Source organism: Podarcis cretensis (assembly GCF_951804945.1).
Source record: "Podarcis cretensis genome assembly, chromosome: Z".
NCBI classification, from domain to species: Eukaryota; Metazoa; Chordata; class Lepidosauria; order Squamata; family Lacertidae; genus Podarcis; species Podarcis cretensis.
In genome coordinates this window covers 45,503,385-45,522,489 of record NC_137184.1, presented here as the reverse complement: position 1 = coordinate 45,522,489, position 19,105 = coordinate 45,503,385, and the positions used below count along the sequence as shown (strand labels likewise).

The following is a 19,105-nucleotide window of genomic DNA, read 5'->3' as shown; positions in this document are numbered from 1 at the left end:
TCCAACACTGGGTGTGTCTGAGGCAAAGGAAGAATGTTGAAGTACAATATACACAATCCAATTAAACAACAGTTGACTCAAAAGAGATTTACAATATGTCCAGATAACCTACTTTTCAACTGCAGATCGCTTCTGGGATTTTCCTTGGTAGTTCAAAGCCATTTTGGTTTCCATTCCAGTATATACTGCGACTCCTACAAAAAAATCAAAGCCACCGGTGAAACGCCCTGAAAACATTCACCTACCTGCTCCTTCCTAGGAAGGAAGTTTCACAATGACCGGTCCATGTAGTCAAGTACATGGGCTCACTCATGTTCCAGAGCAACTGGTAGTCAGAGACATAATAAATGTAATAAACAGTTCATACTGCATGGAAGAATCATTCTCACTAGGCTGAAAATGAAGTCACAATTGATGAGCTTAAGCTCAGGATAGAAGAAGAAGTACAACCTTGTGGTTGCCTCCTGACTGTCAAGTTATTTTGGGAGAGGAATTCAAACCAGAAATTTAGGTTTGCACAGTTCAAGCAGATTAAAGTGCTCTATCGCACTGGCACAACAAATCTGCTTAAGAATGTTTCTTTTCTTTTTTAATCACTCTTTGCGCTTAGGGAAGTGATGGGGAAATGTACTTGGAAATGGGGTAAGATGTGAAAAACCCATTAAATGCTCTGAGAAATGGGGTAAAGCCCTGCAAGCAAATCAGAATAAAGATCAGACATCATCCAACCACTGTGCATGCTTTGTGCAAGCAAACCAAGATGGTAAAGGTAAAGGGACCCTTCACCATTAGGTCCAGTCGTGGCTGACTCTGGGGTTGTGGCGCTCATCTCGCTTTATTGGCCGAGGGAGCCGGCGTACAGCTTCCGTGTCATGTGGCCGGCATGACTAAGCCACTTCTGGTGAACCAGAGCAGCGCACGGAAACGCCGTTTACCTTCCCGCCGGAGTGGTACCTATTTATCTACTTGCACTTCGATGTGCTTTCGAACTGCTAGGTTGGCAGGAGCAGGGACCGAGCAACGGGAGCTCACCCTGCCGTGGGGATTCGAAACGCCGACCTGCTGATCAGCAAACCCTAGGCTCTGTGGTTTAACCCACAGCGCCACCCAAGTCCCTCTCAAACCAATATGAGTGCCCATTTAAAAAGGTTGCCTGAGTGAGCCCTTAAGTCAAAAGTAAATCCCACTAATTTAAAATGTGTGTTACTAGTGATTAAATATGCATAGGAACCCAGCCCAAAACTTTTGTTTGGGGCAGGAAATAAACACCACACAAATTTGAGATTTCAGCCTTCTTCCCAACGGGTCCTCCCAGGCGTTGAGATAAGCAGGTGGGTCCCTCTTGGTTGTTCCACCTCCATCAAAATTTTGGGCGGGGTGGCGGTAACGGCTCAAGAGACAGCTCCTGGGGTGGCAGCCCCTAAACCTTGGGGTTCCCTCCCTATAGAGATGTGTCTGGCACCTTCACTAGACAGGATTTTGGTGAATGCTGAAGATGCATCACTTCACCCTGACCTATGGCACCTGAGATGTGTGTTTCCAATGTCCGGCCCATTCCCGTGACTGTAACATGTTTTAACGGCCTATAACTTCAAATTGTTGTAATGTGCCCTGGGAGAGGCTGGTGAAGGACAGGTCTTAAATTCAAAGCATGGCTGAAACAAACTAGAAAACGCCAAACAGTTGCTTACCATAGATCCTAGGAGTGTTTTTTAATGTTGCTCCCTTCAGCAACAGGTTCTCGGGACCCAATGCCCTAGAATGAAGTCAGACTATTAGGCCACTTACAAAAGGAAAGGGGGAGGGGGAGGGAGAGAGAGAGAGAGAGAAAGAAAATGCATTCTGAAAATGCCAACTAATATGGCAATGGTAAGGGGGAAGCAAGACAACACCACTAAGACAGTTTCATTAATGTGCAGGGAAAGTGAAAAATCAGTGCAAGGGATAGAGAGCAGTCAAACATCAAGCTGCTGATGTCAGCAATAGCCTTTAGGGAGGCGACAAGAGGCCAGCTAATTAATTACGAAACAGAAGCCCCCCAAAGCATAGTGATAATGAACTAACAAAACAGCTGACTAACCTGGCTACTGGCTCTTGACTGTCCTTGTAGATGGTAATTCGGCCCACAAACCTGCAATGAGAGATGGGCACAAGAGGTTGCTTATTAAGCCTTGCTGGTAATTTGTAGGAGAGCCGCCGCAAATTATCAATGAACAAAAGAAGTAGAGAGAGAAAAGCAAAGGTGGGTAACTGCAGAGCTCTCAGAAACACCTGTTCCACAAAGCAGTGGTGGGGAACCTCATCCCTGGGGGCCCCGAATGTGGCCCTCCAAGCCTCCCTATTCGGCCCTTGGGGTAATCCCAAGGCCCCACCATTCTCCAGGCCACACCCCTCACCTGGCTTCTCATCAGAGATTTTATTTACTTTTGTTTGTTTATTAAAATAGTATACCGCCCTTCCTCCTTAGTTCTCAGGATGGTTCACCACATGGAATTACAATATAAAAACACGATATGTGTAATAAAAAGAAGAATAAAAAGGTTTTGTGCCCCGGAACTGTGATAAGGCATTATTTCTTCCCTAGGTGGAGGAAGGGGATGTTTGTGCGGTGTGCTTGTGTGTAGAAATGGCTGGTCTGTCAGGAAGGTAACTTAGTGTAGAAAGTTGAAAGCCACATTTGCTGCTCCACCCACTTTACCTGTGGCCCCACCTATCACTGCCACACAGCTCCTAGAAGCTGGACCATGGTGGAATGAGCCCTCCCCTCTTTCATACCACACCTTGATTCCTGTTCCAAACATTTGTACACTGTGTGCTATGCAAATCCAGCGAGTTATTCACCAATAAGTCACTCTGGGCAGCTCACATCACATATAAAAACATAGTAAAACCTTAAACCTTAAAAAGCTTCCCTATACAGGGCTGCCTTCGGACGTTTCCTAATGTTACGTAATCACTCATCTCCTTAACATCTGGTGGGAGGGCGTTCCATGGGGCGGGTGCCACTACCGAGAAGGATAAGGTAGGAACGGTGGATGGATGGATGGAGATATATATGTGGCACAGAAGTGCCAGAGACTAAATTTGTGAGAACCAGGTTTTAAGGCATTTATTTTACAAGCAGTTATTCGTCAGTCTCCAACCCACCATCCTCCCTAGAATTTGCGAAACGCACATCTACCAAGCGCCTGCATTTGCTAGATGCTGCAGAAAAAGATTAAAAAGGCAGAGTCTGCCTTTAACCCGTTTATAGGCTGTGAGCTCAAAGGCATGACACATTTGGGAGGAGAGAAGAGTACAAGGGAAGGAGAATCAATAGCAGGCCAGGGAAAGGGGTCGGTCCCTCCCTCCCATGCATGAGAAAGGGGGGGGGCATCGGCAACTGGGTCAGGAAGGCCAATGGATGGAAAGGGACTTGTTCGACATTTGCCTAAGGGCAATTAGACCAGGATCAATTTCAGAATATAATGAAGCACAGTCAACTTTCTCATACGGGGAAAGGAGATCACAACTCTAAATTTGGGAATGAATCGAATTCTCAGAAAGAGATAATCTCACATGAGAAGGGTCATTTAGCAACTGCACTGCATGCAGAAGGTCCCAGGTTCAGTCCCTAGCACCTTCAGGCAGGGTTGGGAAAGATCTTTGTTTGAAACCCTGCAGAGATCATAGAAACATAATCTTAAAGTTGGGAGGGACCCAAGGATCATCTAGTCCAACCCCCTAAAGCATCCATGACAGGTGGCCACCAAGATGCTGTTTTAAGACAGACAGATGCTGCCTGTCAGTGTACACAACTGTGAGCAAGATGGACCAACAAGATACGATCCTAATCTCTAATCCTGGCTGCCTGATCTCCCAGGAAACGGTGCAGGATCCAGCTCACAGCTGGTTAATGCAAATAAAATAGCAAACAGAAAGCTTTGACACAGTCGAAGCAGAACCTACCATGCACCTCAAAGCCCAACTCATGAGCCCGGTCCTGGGACAAGACAGACACAAGGTGGTGCATGCCTCAAAAAAAAATAAAAAATAAAATAAAATAAAATAAAATTGGCAAGGAAATAAATGTTGCGTTTCAGAACTTACTTGTAGAGGTCTGGCTGAGGCTGTTCACATTCTATTGTAGCAGTAAGGCAATTTATGGCTTGGCATGTATGGAGTTTGGCAGTATCCTGCACAGTGTAGTGAGTCTAGAAGGGAGACGGAAATGCAAAATCTGTTAAGCAGCTGTTTACTGTCCCTAGAGTACACAGACCGTTTTGCACAGTGGGCGATTCTAACAAGCTACAGAGCTCATGTGGTGCTTTGATTGCTAGAAATGCTACTAGGAATTGGTTTTAGCTGATCTGTGTTTTAGCCATCTTTGAGAGGCTCATTATTACTATCGCTACTGCTGCGTTAGCTGTAATTTTATTGCTGGGTTTTTTAAGGCTTTTTATCCCAGCCCGATCAGTGAGATCATCCAGAGGAGCACGGCTGGTTGCTTCCTGTATTACAGAGGCTTGACGTGACACTCACTAGAAATTGGGCATTTAGCGTCATCGGTCTTATGCTGTAGAATGCTCTTCCAACACAGACTCAGCAGGCACCCTCACTTTTGACTTTCCTGGAGATATTTTTACATCAACAGGTCTATGCAGCTGCTTAAAAAATCTTCGATTAGCCAGTCATTTTAACCATTTTTTAATATTTTACTGTATGTAATTGCTCTGCACTGCCATGCTATATTCTATGAACAGGTAGTATATAAATACCTTTTATAAATATAAAATAATGAACCTATTTGCAAGCTACCACAAGAATCCTTTTGGCATAAAGCAAGACACAAGTGCTTCAGTAACTAGTAACTCAGTAAACCTACTAAATTAAAATGCACGTTGAGCCAATTATTTGCTCCTACAATATAGAAATAAGCTGGAAATTTTCTGATAGATCCTATGTGAAATAGATGCCTGTCTCCTCCTTGTGGGGTTGCAGTTCCAGTTGAGCAGCTTACTCTTGATAACTCATGCACTGCCATTTACTTGCTTTCCACGCTGAACAAAATCTTAATTCAGGGATGGGGAACCTGTGACCTTTTAGCTGCTGTTGGCATTCATTCCTTATTATTACGGCTATTAGCCCATAAAATATGTACAAACACAAAAGCACAGAAGCATAAAGACCAATACATAGCTGCTGTTGGACTCCGGCTCCCATCAGTGATTGGCCATGGAGCAGGGATGATGGGAGCTGGAGTCTAGCAACAGCTACAGGTTTCCCATCCATGGCCTAATAGGTTGATTCCAGAGACCTGTTGAAGAACAATCCATCAGCTTCTCCAGGTTTCATGAAAAGCTGCAGATGCTTCAACAGGTGTTCTGTGTTCCCTGTTCCCCTGAGTGCTGGCCTAGGATCTCTCAAAGGTAATCGGGTGAGAGAATTAAATGTCAGTGGAGGAGGGAGAGCTATTCTAGGCATCCCTGGCTACGCAGATACTTCTTGATTAAATTAGAAAGCAGACAAAGGGTTTAAAATTCTCCATTTAAGAGGTTCTATTTCTAGACACTACTCGGGTGTTGTAAATCACTTCTGTCAGCAGGAGACACTGCCATGATCCATCTTCATAAACAAAACTCACCCAGATGCTTCCCTAGCTCGTTATCTCTAAATTTTCCTCGTTTCAAGCTGGATGAGAAACAGCTCTATTGCATCAACGGTGGGAGATGATGAATGGCATTAAAAGCACAGACATTTTCACAACTTGGAGGTTAAGCTCTTGGGCTTTGCGCTTCCCTTGCCAAAGATTTATAGAAAAAGCTCATTAAACATTTTAAGTACATTCCTTCTCAGGCACATCCTGTTGCACCTTGTTCTTGCAAAACAAGATACAGGACATGCTTGGAGGAAAGCTGAAGGGGAAAAAGAGTCTGTGTGTGAGGGGAGAACCAGCATGACTTGCTTGCGGTAACAGTGGATGAGAAGAAGACCAGCTGGCTAGATCACACCAGGGGCCACTCCGGTCCAGCATCCTGTTTTCAGAGTGGCCAATCAGATGACAACAGGAAGCGCGCAAGCAGGACATGAGCACTCCTCACTTTTGTGGTTTGCAGCAACCGGTGTTCAGAAGAACACTGACTCCGAGCATGGGAGAAGAGCATAGCCATTGCGCCTAGTGGCCACTGGCAGCCCTATCGCCTGTGAATTTGTCCGATCCTCTTTTAAAGGCCACCACTGCCTCCTATGAGCATGTATGCCATAGTTTAACCATGTGCCAGAAAAACACCAGAGTTCTATTATGTCATAATGTCTCTCTCTCTCACACACACATGTACACCAAAGTTCAATGATATTTTATCTGGCAATGTACAGAAAATGGAATGGCTCATATGGCTGGGTGCGTGTGTACATGCACAAGAGAGAGAGAGAGACAGACAGACAGACAGACAGACAGACAGAGAATCTTCCATAGGATAATGGTCCCGGGCTCTGTTATCTTTCAAAAGGAAATTTGAAACAGTAAATCATAGGATGGGCAATCTTATTGCTATTACCAGCCAGACTTCATGTTATGAATCATGTTGCATGTGAAGTAAGATCAAAATATCGAACCTTCAGAACGACAGATATACCTGTGTTTCAATAGCTATTGCTGAGACAGCGTATAACATCACAGAGGAGCTATTGTATTTTTAAAATGGTATTTTGTACAACTATTAAAAATGGGCAGATAGTAAAATTGATTAGTTGTTCACCTAGAGATAAACCTAAGCCTTCCCTCATTTGACACAAGAAGCGCCTGGTGGATCAGGCCCATGGCCCATCTAGTCTAGCATCCTGTTCTTGTTCTGGCCAACCAGCTGCCTGTGCAAGACCAGGGAGCAGAAGGGGAGCTCAGGAGTCCTTGGTTTCCAGCAACTGCTATTCAGAAGCATTGCTGCCTTTCATACTTTTGATTTAACTGATTTCTGCCTTTTTGCAGGGCAAATGTTTGCTCAGAATGGCACCAACTATTTCCAGTTTTATTTTATTTTTTTGTGATATCATAATAGGCTGCAGGGAGTAGGTGCTTGAGGGCCACATGCCAATTGTGCGGCTGGGGCATGCACGAATGCGCACACACAACTTTCCAGAGGTCTCCCTGCTGAGACTGAGAAGTGCAGCTGCTCCCAACACACACCAGTGGCAAAAGATCTCACTCTGCCCAGCCTGCATAACAGTAACTAGGCGGGCCAAGAGAAGTGCAATTTACATTTGGAGGAAGGAGCTCAGGGATGACCCCCATTGCAATCATGATCCCCTCAGCGGCAGGGGTAGGCAACCTACGGCCCGTGGTCCGGATGCGGCCCAATCGCCTTCTCAATCCGGCCCGTGGACGGTCAGGGAATCAGCGTGTTTTTACATAAGTAGAATGTGTGCTTTTATTTAAAATGCATCTCTGGGTTATTTGTGTAGCATAGGAATTCGTTCATTTCCCCCCTCAAAATGTAGTCCAGCCCCCCACATGGTCTGAGGGACAGTGGACCGGCCCACGGCTGAAAAAGGTTGCTGACCCCTGCCTCAGTCCATCAAGCAGCAGTTCTTAAGGCACACCCCTGCCAGACAGCAAAATTCGCTGGTGGGTGGTGAATTTGGCAGTGGTGGGTGGCTCGTGCATCTGTGGCTGGCTGCATGGAAGACCTGTGAAGGTTGCATGAATACCATGGTTTATCCACCTTTGCACTGAATGGAGAAGGCGCTCCATCAGTGGCTATTAGAGAAATCCACATTCAGAGACACGGCGCTGCTGAATCCCCAAAAAGGGGTGCAGTGGCTTGATCTATCCAGTGGCGTAGCCGGCTGCTCGGGCGCCCAGGGCGGCACAAATGCCCTGCACCCAGGGGCAGGGCAAGCCGCCCACAGGGCAGGGCAAGCCAGGACAGAGCACGCTGTGTGGAACCTCCATGGAGTCCACAAGCCCCATGTTGCTGTTTCGGGCAGTGCGGAGTCTGCAGGGGCCTGAGCCACCACGTCACTCCCCAAGAGAGACGTGTGGCTCAGGCATGCTGCAGGCCAGGCCCCGTGGTCACCCCCCTCAGTGATGACACCCGGGGGTGGACTGCACCCCCCTTCCTATACCACCGGATCTGCCCTCACAGAAAACAGGATACTGAACCTTTCGTCTGACCCAGAAGGCATGCTCTTATAATCCCATGTAAGCTGTGGACCAGATAGGAGCCTGCCGCTCATGAGAGAAGGACTGTGGTGTAGCTCTGTGAGGGCCACGCATGACCATACGCTCCCTAGCACAAAAATATCCTGTCATATAGAATTAGCAAGTCGTGAAGAGAGCATGGCTGAAAGGGAATGCATTTCACTTTCCTTTGTGTGACAGGTACGCACAGTCAGTCACTCTTGATTCGGAGCCTAGTGACTGCGCCGTGTCAAAGCTTTGGAAAGCCAAGATTTACCGCTTCAAAGCTTAGTGAAGATAAAAGGGCTGCAGGTCAGATGTGCTGTTTACCCATTCTGTTACCTTGACATTTGATTCTCCATCCAAACTAGCTGTAGTGACATAACAACACCCGTCCTTGTGAGTTGATGCGAGGAAGATCAGGTCGCATGGGAAGGTTTCATCTGACTTTACTTCTACTATGTCGCCAACCTTAAAGTCCAGAACAAATAAATGTCAACGTGCTGCAGAAATGTTTGCTTAGATGTACTTATTTTGAGCATCACACCCCCCCCCCACTCTTCAGCTGAAAAGGCTTTATTGATATAAATCAACAACAAATAAGTGAAGAAGGCATCTAAATCTAAAAGCTCTCTGTCGTGCTGGGAGCGGGGGTGGGGGTGGGGTGGGGCTCATGCCTTCACACAAGTCGCAATCGTGCTGCATTACAGAAGAGGAAAAAGCCTTCTGCCAAGTGGAATGGCAGAGGAGGGGTGCAGAGATCTGTCTCCTCCACCAGCTTGCTCACTCGCCTGCACAGAACTCCTTGCTGCCTATGGCTCCCTGCAGTTGAAGGCAAGGCCCCAAACCATTTCCAACGTGCAGAAACCTCGCTCGTCTTTGCTACAAAACACACAAGTGCTTCAGCCCATTCCCAGCCACCCCAACAAGCCAGAGGGGACACCAGCTGGACTCCATCAGCAAGCACGAATGCAAGGTTTTAATAACAACTCTCCCTGCACTCATACCCCGCCCTCCGCCTTTCGCTACAGGCTCCCTCGAGCTTCCCAGTGCCCCAAAAGCTTGCTCCCCTCTTTCATACCACACCTTGATTCCTTCACACTCCTTCTTCACTTGCTTTGCATCCTCAATCACCAGGACGGTGCTTTTGTTTACTTCTTTGTCAGCCCTGTGCCGCAACCAATCCTCATAACCCTGGATGGATAAATTAGGGAGCAGGGAGAGGAATTCAACACAATCAAGAAACAAGAGGAAGGGAAACAAAGAAAAAAGAGGTGAGGGAGAGCCTTTCCTCAAGTATTTAGCAGAGCTCTAAATTGATAATCCTTTTTTTTTATTTACTTTTTTTGGGGGGAAGCGGGGAGAATGAAAGTACCTGTTTAATAGCTGTAATGGTAATAACAAAGAATAGAGGAAGTCCGCTTGTGACGGGGCTGGTTGGTGTGTCTACTATGACCTGCGGAAGAGGGGGAAATGCAAGTTATTGGGGGAGAATTAAAGAAAAGAATATTTGCTGGTTTGATGTCCTCAGCTTTTATAAGCAACAAACGTAAACTGACGTTGCAACGTGGAAAACACAGGAAAACACCAGAGCGTGCATGTCATTGCTTTTTAATGAACTGCATCTGTTTATGTACAAATTTTTCTGTACAATAATCCATTCAGACTTCTGTTTTATAGCGTGTAGTGAATCACTGGTAGGAAGTGCCTAGCAAGTTTTGATAATGAGGTGGCAAAGTTTTCCATTCATTCAAATGGCAGAGGTGTCTTCCAGATAAGAAGAAAAGCACCCATGTATATTCTTCATTCCCACTTTCTTGCTGTGAAGAGCTTGTGAATGGATCTCTTTGGGTGTCCAAATAGAATAATGTGATGTCTGAATGCATCCTTTTCCATTATATGTCCTGCCATGTGAATCCAAGTGTGTATTATTATTAGTAGTAGTAGTAGTAGTAGTAGTAGTAGTAAAGAACTCATTTCTTCGAAGCCAACACTCTTCAGTTTTGATTCTCCAGATGTTGTCGAGCTGCAAACAGCATCATACCTGTTCAAACTGGCTGAGAGTGGCAGGAATCTTATCCCAGAAACATCTGGGGACCCAAGGCTGATTGAGCTCGTCAAAGCCTTCTGCTACAGATATGCAGTTGATATCAAGTATGTGCTAAGCTTGCACTGTAAATGGAGGTTTGTCACACACATGCACATTTGCTCAAGAGCTCAGCTCATGCTCCAAGAAGTCTGTTCACTAGAACAGCTATTCCAGTGGTCCAAGCTACTCCAGTGCTAAAAGTATTTGGCACTCGGAATGGTAAGAATATAAGGAGAGCCTACTGGATCAGGCCAGTGACCCATCTAGTCCAGCATCCTCTTCTCTCAGAGGCCAACCAGGTGCCCCTGGAAACCTGCAAGCTGGACCTGACAAGAGCCCTCTCCCCTCCTGTGGCTTCCAGAAAATGATATTCAGAGACTTTTATGCTTCTGACCATGGAAACAGAGCATAGCTACTGTGACCAGAAGCCATTGACAGATGCAACTATGTCTGAATTATGAGGGTTAGCTATGTTATTACAACAAACAAGACACTTAAAAAAATTGTTGCAGCACCCTTAAAGCCTAAGGCTGCTAGCTACACACCGTCACCTGGGAATAAGCCTCGTTAAAGAAAGCGGGGCATACCTCACAGTAAACATGTGTAAGACTGCACCGTAATGGATTTATTATGGCATGTGTTTAAAGCTGTGCAGTCTTCACAAGAAAAAGCCTCTTGTGGAACAATGAACACACACATTGGTGGGTAGGTGGATTTGACGGGTTCCATGCCTTTAACTGCCAGGCTCTACTAATGCCTGGCACAGGAGCAATGCTTTTGTAACGCGATGCCAAACATTTGAATATAAGATTAATTTCTTTCCTATGGTAATGGCTAACTGGGGAGGGCAAGGGGAGGTTTTGTACAAATAGGTAGCCATGAGATTTTTCACGGGGGTGTTCTGCTTCAGAAGATAGTCAGCTGGGTTTTTAGTTCTTTTATCACAGTGTCATAATTCACACACACCTCTCCATGGCCAAGTTTTCAAGTAACTTTTACTCAGAGTAGACCTGCTGATATTGACCATGACGGGTCAACTCTGGGCAAAAATCAGCTGTATGCAATTCACTGAAACATGGGGATATTACTTCCAAAACTGCACAGCACTGGAACTGAGAGAGAAAACCACATCCATCCCTAGTGGCACTATTTTGATTTGTTTCAAGTTAAATATAGCCTTTGTTCCAACCTGTTCCAAGTTAAAGCCCCACGCGCACTGGGGAGATTCCTGTTGAATTTGTTGCTCCTGGCAAGCTGAACCACATCGCCCAAGGAAGTGGAAGTGGCAGCCGGTTAGCCTGGTGCACAAGCAAGGTTATACATTTCACAACCAGCCCCGACTGCTCAGAACAGGATTCTACAGTTATCTGGAAGATGGGGCGATGCCATCCTAGCATTGTCATGTAAATTAGCTGGAGCTACTTCCTCAGAGATCATTAATGCCTCTGCCCCTGACACAAGGATGAGACGCAAATTGGCAAAGCACTCTGTCTTCAAAGCAGGCAAGATGCAATTGTCAGGAAATGCAGGCAGCAGCAGTGGCGAATTCAACACACTCCATTTAGCAAAGTCTGAGGAAGGTTCAGGCTTATGAGGAATGGGCCAAGATGCTCACCTCCATCTACAATAGTGAGTGCTTTTAATATACGTCAGCAGATATGCTGCCCAAGAGCACTGGCTGGTCCGCAGTGCTGCAGTCAAGAACCCTTTTTTAAAAAAAACACTGAAACACTGAAAACCCATCTGACATCAACAGAAGCTGAACCCACTCCCCTACTTTCCTTCCCTGAAGCAGCTGGTCTGCAGAATTTCAGCTTGCTTTTGATTTTATTTTTTTAAAGAGTCTCCTGATTCAGCTCTAGCCTCTTTAATCAGAAAGCAGAAGTGAAAAGGACACAGCCCACATCTGTGGTTGCTATTCGCCTACCCACCAAGAAATGCACACTCATAAATTTACTTCTGCATTTGTGTAGCATCTAGACAACGTAACAGGGAGGTATTTGGGGGCCTCATCACAAGCTGTTGTGTGTGCAGGAGGGAGGGGATGATGCATCTTTGACCATTGAAGATAAGCAGCTATATAATGTAGTGTCTCTAGGCTGGAGCAAATGGCACCATTGTTGTCGTGTTCTGTAAACACGAACCCACTAACTTATGCCTTGAAAATAAGAGTCTTTATTTTAGCAGGATGGCATTGAAACATTTCAATGACTGGTACTTAAACACACACACACACACACACACACACACACACACACACCAGCGACATTCTCCCTCACCTTCATTGCTTTTTCTAAAGCAGCCTTACCTGTACAAGGAAAATGATAAGGAAGTAAAAGTTGGCAATTCTTCGGAACTGTTCAAAGAGATTCTTTGGAAGAAAATTCCAGACAGTGTACTGTGGGGCAAAAAAGGAAAAGAGGCAGGTATGAACCAAGACTCTGACCAGAAATGGCCTCTTCTGAACAGAGTTGGCCTGAGACATTTCGGCACCTGAAGCTAACCAGAAAATGGCACGCACGCACACACACAAACCACCCCCCACCAGGGAAGAAGTGAGGGTCAAGGAACTACATCAGGAACAATGGGAGAATAAAGATCTACACTGGGAATGAGGATGGAAGGAGACCTGCAGGGCCTCCTATTTGCCAAGAGGCTGCTGTGGAGATGGTACTGGAGGGGCTGTGGGTGATGCAATCCTCAGAGGATGGATCTGCTGCCCCTCTGGATTCGGCTGCCTGAGGCAGTCGCCTCACCTTCCCTCATGGGTGGAGTGGGCCAGCCCTGCCTCTGAAGACCGCACCAAAATTGGGATATCTATCATCTGTTCAATATGTCTGCCTGTCTATCTGTCTGTCTATCATCTATCTATCTATCTAATCTATCTATCTATCTAGAGTATCTATCTATCATCTATCAATCTATCTATCTATCATCTATCAATCAATCAATCTATCTATCTATCTATCTATCTATCTATCTGTCTATCATCTATCTATCTATCTAGAGTATCTATCTATCTATCTATCATCTATCTATCTATCTATCTATCTATCTATCTATCTATCTATCTATCTATCTATCTATCTCTGTCTATAAATAAAATGGGTGGCTTTTAAAGGGGCAAACAATTATAATGGGCACGCATGCACACACATCCACACACCCCATTGGTGTCATTTCCAACGGAAAGAAATAAGCATCTTGCTCCGTGAAGAGCTTGCTTTGCTACCCACTCAGAAACGTTGGTTTTCCTCCTTTCATTTCTATGAGCCGTGTCCCGTGGGTCTTACGCCAGCATTTGCAAAAGGTTCGGCGCATAACCCCACTCAAAAATTCTAGTGCCAGAAACAAGAGATGTGAAGGGGGCGGCATTTTCCCTGTCTCTCCCGCACACACAAGCCAGCTTGAAATAAGGTGAGGTGGAGAAGGCAGCCTTGAGGGCCAGCTACTGCCTCTGGATTGCTGAAGAAGCACCAGGACTTAAATATCAGAAAGTGCTTCCAAACGTAATGGCAAAATGCACCGCGTCTTCAGTCGCTTGGTTCGAAACGAAAGGCTGCCAAACATATTGCTCTGGCAAGGTATGCATTTGATACAGCCTCTTGGCTCCTCCTTTGCCTCAAAAATAACCAAGACAGAGGGAAGGGACCTCCACTGGCTTACAGAATCCCAACCCGTTCGGGTCTTCTCAAGCTACTGATCAATAGTATAGCCTTCAGAAATGTTGTGGCCTCCCTCACAGTGCAGTGAGAGCCAGGGTGGCACAGCAGTTAAGAGCGTTAGGCCAGGACCTGGGAGACCAGGGTTCAAATCGCCACTTGACCATGAAGCTCCCTGGGTTGACCTAGAGCCAGTCACTGCCTCTCAGCCGTGGTTTCCTCACAGGGCGGTTGTGGGAATTAACAGAGGAGGGTGTGTGTCACTTTTGAGTTCTGGGGTGTGTGAGGAAGTTGGGATATATATGCAATATGTGAACAAATGAACTAATGGACTAACCCATGCTCTGGCTGATTTTAAATCGGCCATAAGAGGAATTCGAAAAGCTTCCTAGGCCAGCCAAATCCAGCTGCAGTGGAGACCTGGCAGCAAAAGTAATCATTGCTACGGCTGGTTATTTTGTGTGTTGTGTTTCTTTGGTTTAATGTGGCCCTTTCGTGGAAGGGGGTTAATGTTTTCTTTTGTTTTCGTTCTTGTTTTTATTCTGCAGTTTGTGTTTTTATCTTGTTCCCTCGTACCTATGGGACCGCCTCTCCTGGTATGTCCTGCAGAGGACCTTAAGGTCCACAGATAACAACACTTTGGAGGTCCCGAGCTGCAAGGTGGTTAGATTGGGCTCAACTAGGGCCAGGGCCTTTTCAGTACTGGCCCTGACTTGGTGGAACGTTCTGTCACAAGAGACCAGGGCCCTGTGGGATTTGACATCTTTCTCCAGCGCCTGCAAGACAGAGCTCTTCCGCGTGGCCTTTGGTTTGGACTCAGTGTGACCCTTATGTTTCCCTCCCCTTATGGTTTTGATTTATGGGCTACTACTAAAATGAGGCTGCATTTTAAATTGTATTTTGACCCATATTTTAATTAACTGGGGTTTTTTTGTTTTTTGTTTCCTATTATGTTTTATTGTAATTTTATTGGTGTTAGCTGCCCTGAGCCCGGTTCTGGTTGGGGAGGGCGGAGTATAAATAAAAATTATTATTATTATTATTATTATTATTATTATTATTATCATCATTATGTGAACTGCCCAGAAAGATGAAGGGTGGTATACAGATTTAATAAACAACAACAACAACAACTCTCTTGTGCTACTGCAGAGCTTTCCAAACTTTTCCTGCTGGTGACACACTTTTTAGGCATGTATATTTCATGACATAGTAATTCAGCTTTACTAGCAAACTGGAGGTTAAATTAACCCCTTTCCAGCCCCAGGAAGAGTGTGGGGAGCATTTGTGCAACACACCTACACACTGTAGCCGACACGCTAATGTGTCATGACACACAGTTTGGAAAGCTCTGCACTACTGTCTGGAACTGCCAGGGCTAGAACACAGAACCGATAGCTCCATGATCCGCCAGCCCATAAAGCGAGACATTAGGGCAGCAGGTTGCAGCATCTCCCTTGTAAACAGATTCCAAGGGCTGGAATGACTGTGTCCATCGAGAGTAGCCGCTGACTCTCCTCTTGCTAGCCTGGGGTACTGCCTTGGCAAGGAAAACCTTTCCTACGTTGGTCCAGCTCCAGAGTCAATCCTCTCATCTGCCTACTGCACAGCCCAGACTTTAGCCACTCAAAGGACAAGCTTCTGAATTGATCCAGCAAGCACCAGGAGCTCCACACCCACAAGAAAGCCCCCCCCCAAAAAAAATCAGGCTCGTCCGCTAAATGGTAAGTGGGGGAAGCTGAGTTTGCACTGAGTCATTTTGCGAGACCACGTGAAAAGTGCAGGTGGATGCTTTGCAGAGCAGAGAAAGCGGTATGGGAACCCGACCTTTTCCCGGCACACAAAAGGCACATGGAACATACAGCAGTTGATGCACAGAATCTGCTGAATGTCATCCACTAGCGGAGGTTGTCACGATGTTTTACGCAACTCCCCTTTTGCCCGCTGATATCAGCCACCTGCTTTCCTGGCTTGGAAAAACTGTTGCCTTTTGTTCCACCTTCCGAGCTACACACAATGAGACCAAGACTTCCCAGTCAATGCAACAGTAAATATATTAAAAGATTCAAGAGGTGCAGCTTGCGCTGTGCTTTGCCTGGTTTGCATTAGCTCTTTTTTAAAAAACAAAAATAAAAAATTGAAGCTCAGGTGCAATTTATACTTTCATTCTGCTTTGCAAATATTGCTGCACAGAAGAAACGGAGATTTGTGCACATTAAAAAAATATTTAGGGTTGTCGACCCTAATATTTTATCCAAGCTCTCCTTGTATAATTCACAATCATTGTGTATTTTCTAATTATCTGGAAATTTCACCAGCTTCAGTGCTCCTAATGGTTCTATATATGACCCCCTGTAATGGCACGCGAAGATGGCGAGTGCTTGGAGGAACTGTGGCAGAGAAAACGAGGAGGTTGGATCAGCAAAAATCCCAAAGGGTGAAGAAGAAGCAAGAAAGAAAAAGCCAAGGGGACAATATAACAGCAACAGCAACAACAACACAATAGTTCAATGAGGACTGACCATGTTCAGTGTCTATTGGGGAGGGGGGGGAGCCAGAAAACTCTGTGTGTGTCTGTGTGTAAGAGAGTGAAGTGCAATAGCTCAAGGACTCCCTCTCTCCATGTGAGCCTACCCAGACCCTGCTACCCATCATCTGAGGCCCTTCTTTATGTGCCACCTCCTCCAGGAGAGGTTTGGAGGGTGACAACTCAAGAAGGGCCTTTTCTGTGGTGGCTTCTTGTTCACAGAAGGCTTTCCCCATGGAGGCTTGTCTGGCGCCTTCGTTACTTATCTTTAGGCACAAGGCAAAAACGTTCCTCTTCAACCAGGTGTTCAGCTGATTAACTTTCTATGGCTTTTTGAACGTATTTGTGGGAGCATGGTTATTGGGGTTTTTGTTGTTGTTGTTGTTCCATTATGTATTTTGAATTATCATTTTGTATTTTTGTCTTGGATCTTTGGATGGAGAGCAGCATAGAAATTTATCAAATAACAATAATAAGCGGATGAGATGTCTTGGAAGAAAATACGGTTGGTTAGCTGGAACACCAGACAATACCCTCTGTGCCATTTTACTAGAGTTCCCACTCGTAAATGTAATAAAGCCATTAGCTGGGCTACTTGTGCCAGACAGAGGAAGCTACAAAAGAGGAACTACGGGTCTTTTGTAGCTCATGCAGTTCTAAAACTGGAACACCTTGCGGGATTGGGAAAGAGTTCCTTCATGCACAGGTTTTATTCTTAGCTGTAACAAGCAGAGCTGCAAAAGAGCAGCAGAATAAGTGCACCAGACTGATAAAGGGTCTCACAGACTGCCTTTTTGCAACATATTTCTTGTTATGCCTGGAGGACCTCGTGGATGAGCTGGATCACTAACAAAGTATAAGCTTTAAACAAAAGACACCCCGCCCACCCGAACAAAAACCAGGCACAGCTTGCGAGTGATCTTCATAACTCATTATCAAGTCATAAGGTTAATGATGGTCAGAGTGATTCCCAAGTTGAAAACAAGTCTGTGGGAAAAGTAACAGAACACAAAATTACTTTTGCTGACGGCACACTCTGGAGTAGAACTGTAACCTGAACAGGATCTAAGTACTGCAGGTTATGAGCAGAGTCTCTAAACCATGAAGGACCAGGAGAACCTGCTCCACTCTTCCATGATGCTCGCTGGGTGACCTTCGGCCGGCCACGTCCCTTCTGCCTAAAATACTCCGCAGGGTTGTTGTGAAGCTAAAAACAGGTCGGGTGGGCCGGTGCAGCAATTAAAGCATGGTTATCACGGTGCTCACATGAATTGTCAAGAGCTCGCATGCCATTCCCGCAACAGCATTCATGTGGCAAACGTACCTTGGAAGAGACTATTTGGTTAGAGCAGAACTTCTGCGGAATGTAAGCCTCTGGCGTGGGAAGCGGATGGTGGCCAACAAGGACAGTTCGTGTCCCAACACGTTTCTCTTCCCCGACAAGCTGCAAATAGAAGAGGAAGAGGATTAAGTCACAGGCCCCCAAACATATTGCAAAGCAGGCTTCTGTGTCTGTGGAATTCTGCACCCTCGGTGCCCCGGGTCAATAGCCTATGGGCTCATTAACAACATGGAACTTCCATGTTCCCAAGGGCTTGTGGCATTCATTGGATGCCAGGGGCCCCTCCACGCACACAATTCATTTGTGCATTTGGGGAGCCGCTCCTAATGTTAGTCAGTGAGGAAATCTCTTGGGAAATTACACAGATGTGCAGAGAACGTGTGTCCCACAAAAAGAAATTACCATTCCAAACGTAGAGAACAACTCTATTCAGAGCTGGCAGTACACAATGTACATATGCTGCTGTTTTCCTATATTATACATGTACATATGCTGCTGTTTTCCTATGTTATATCCCAGCTACCTATTTCATTCATTTAAAACATTATATCCTGTCGCAAGGCAGATAACAGTATGAAACAAGTAATTAGCATAGAATAAAAATAATAAAAAACCACATTTGTGTACAGCGATGCGGCAGCAGTAACAACAAAAACGTTAAGAGTAACTGTTGAAGCAAAGCAGCAATTAGTAACTTGGAGAGCTTTGGGGTAAAACTGAAAGCCAGCGTTTTGATGCTATCCAAATCTTAACATGGGAGCAAACAAACATTCCTGGGAGTTCCACATTAGACCACTCAATGGTCCCTTCTTTCTGAAGGCACCAAGAAATGGAGGAACAACACAGTGCAGGTCTTCCAACAGGAAAACAAGTTGACTCCTAAGGGAGAATCTTCTGCAAATGATGGTTTCCAGCATGCTCCAGGGAGTCCTGGAGTTCTTCCAACCTTATCAGAGGTTCTCCAATGAGAAGACCACAAGAAACCAACATACCCCTTTAGGGGCAGCTAATCTCCCGCAGCAGAATGCAGCTGCACTAGGTACATCCCACAGAACTCATGCTGAAGAGAGCAAGGCCCCCAAACACATCCCACCAGGCGCATCAACTCCCTAGGGCAGAGGAGTCTTCGGCCCCCTCAATATCGGATGGCAAAGAAGAGGCTGGTGCCAAGCGACTGGCTCCTCCTGAGCGCAAGAGAGGAAGCAGTGCCATGCTGGGCTCCATGCGTGGCCTCCTCCCAACGATGTGATGTCACCGAGCATATGACGTATGGCGCACATCGCACACATGACACAACTCAACACACACCAGGCACCCTCAATCTTAGGCA

General features: G+C 45.8%; 1 protein-coding gene across 9 annotated transcripts in view; it reads right to left on the bottom strand.

Annotated features, from left to right (window-relative positions):
- ATP11C (ATPase phospholipid transporting 11C (ATP11C blood group)) overlaps positions 1-19,105 on the bottom strand; it is a 103,165-nt gene that overhangs the window by 45,530 nt on the left and 38,530 nt on the right. For all 9 annotated transcript variants that reach the window (XR_013835031.1, XM_079962658.1, XM_079962653.1 and 6 more), the window contains exons 2-10: positions 17,758-17,877; positions 12,553-12,642; positions 9,531-9,611; positions 9,242-9,349; positions 8,498-8,626; positions 4,090-4,193; positions 2,081-2,131; positions 1,692-1,756; positions 113-194 (exon numbers count right to left, since the gene is read on the bottom strand). Coding sequence is in view for 8 of the 9 variants with exons in the window: in XM_079962658.1 (XP_079818784.1) it covers positions 113-194; positions 1,692-1,756; positions 2,081-2,131; positions 4,090-4,193; positions 8,498-8,626; positions 9,242-9,349; positions 9,531-9,611; positions 12,553-12,642; positions 17,758-17,877 (830 nt within the window). In the remaining variant the exon portion in view is untranslated. The remainder of the gene's footprint in view (positions 1-112; positions 195-1,691; positions 1,757-2,080; positions 2,132-4,089; positions 4,194-8,497; positions 8,627-9,241; positions 9,350-9,530; positions 9,612-12,552; positions 12,643-17,757; positions 17,878-19,105) is intronic.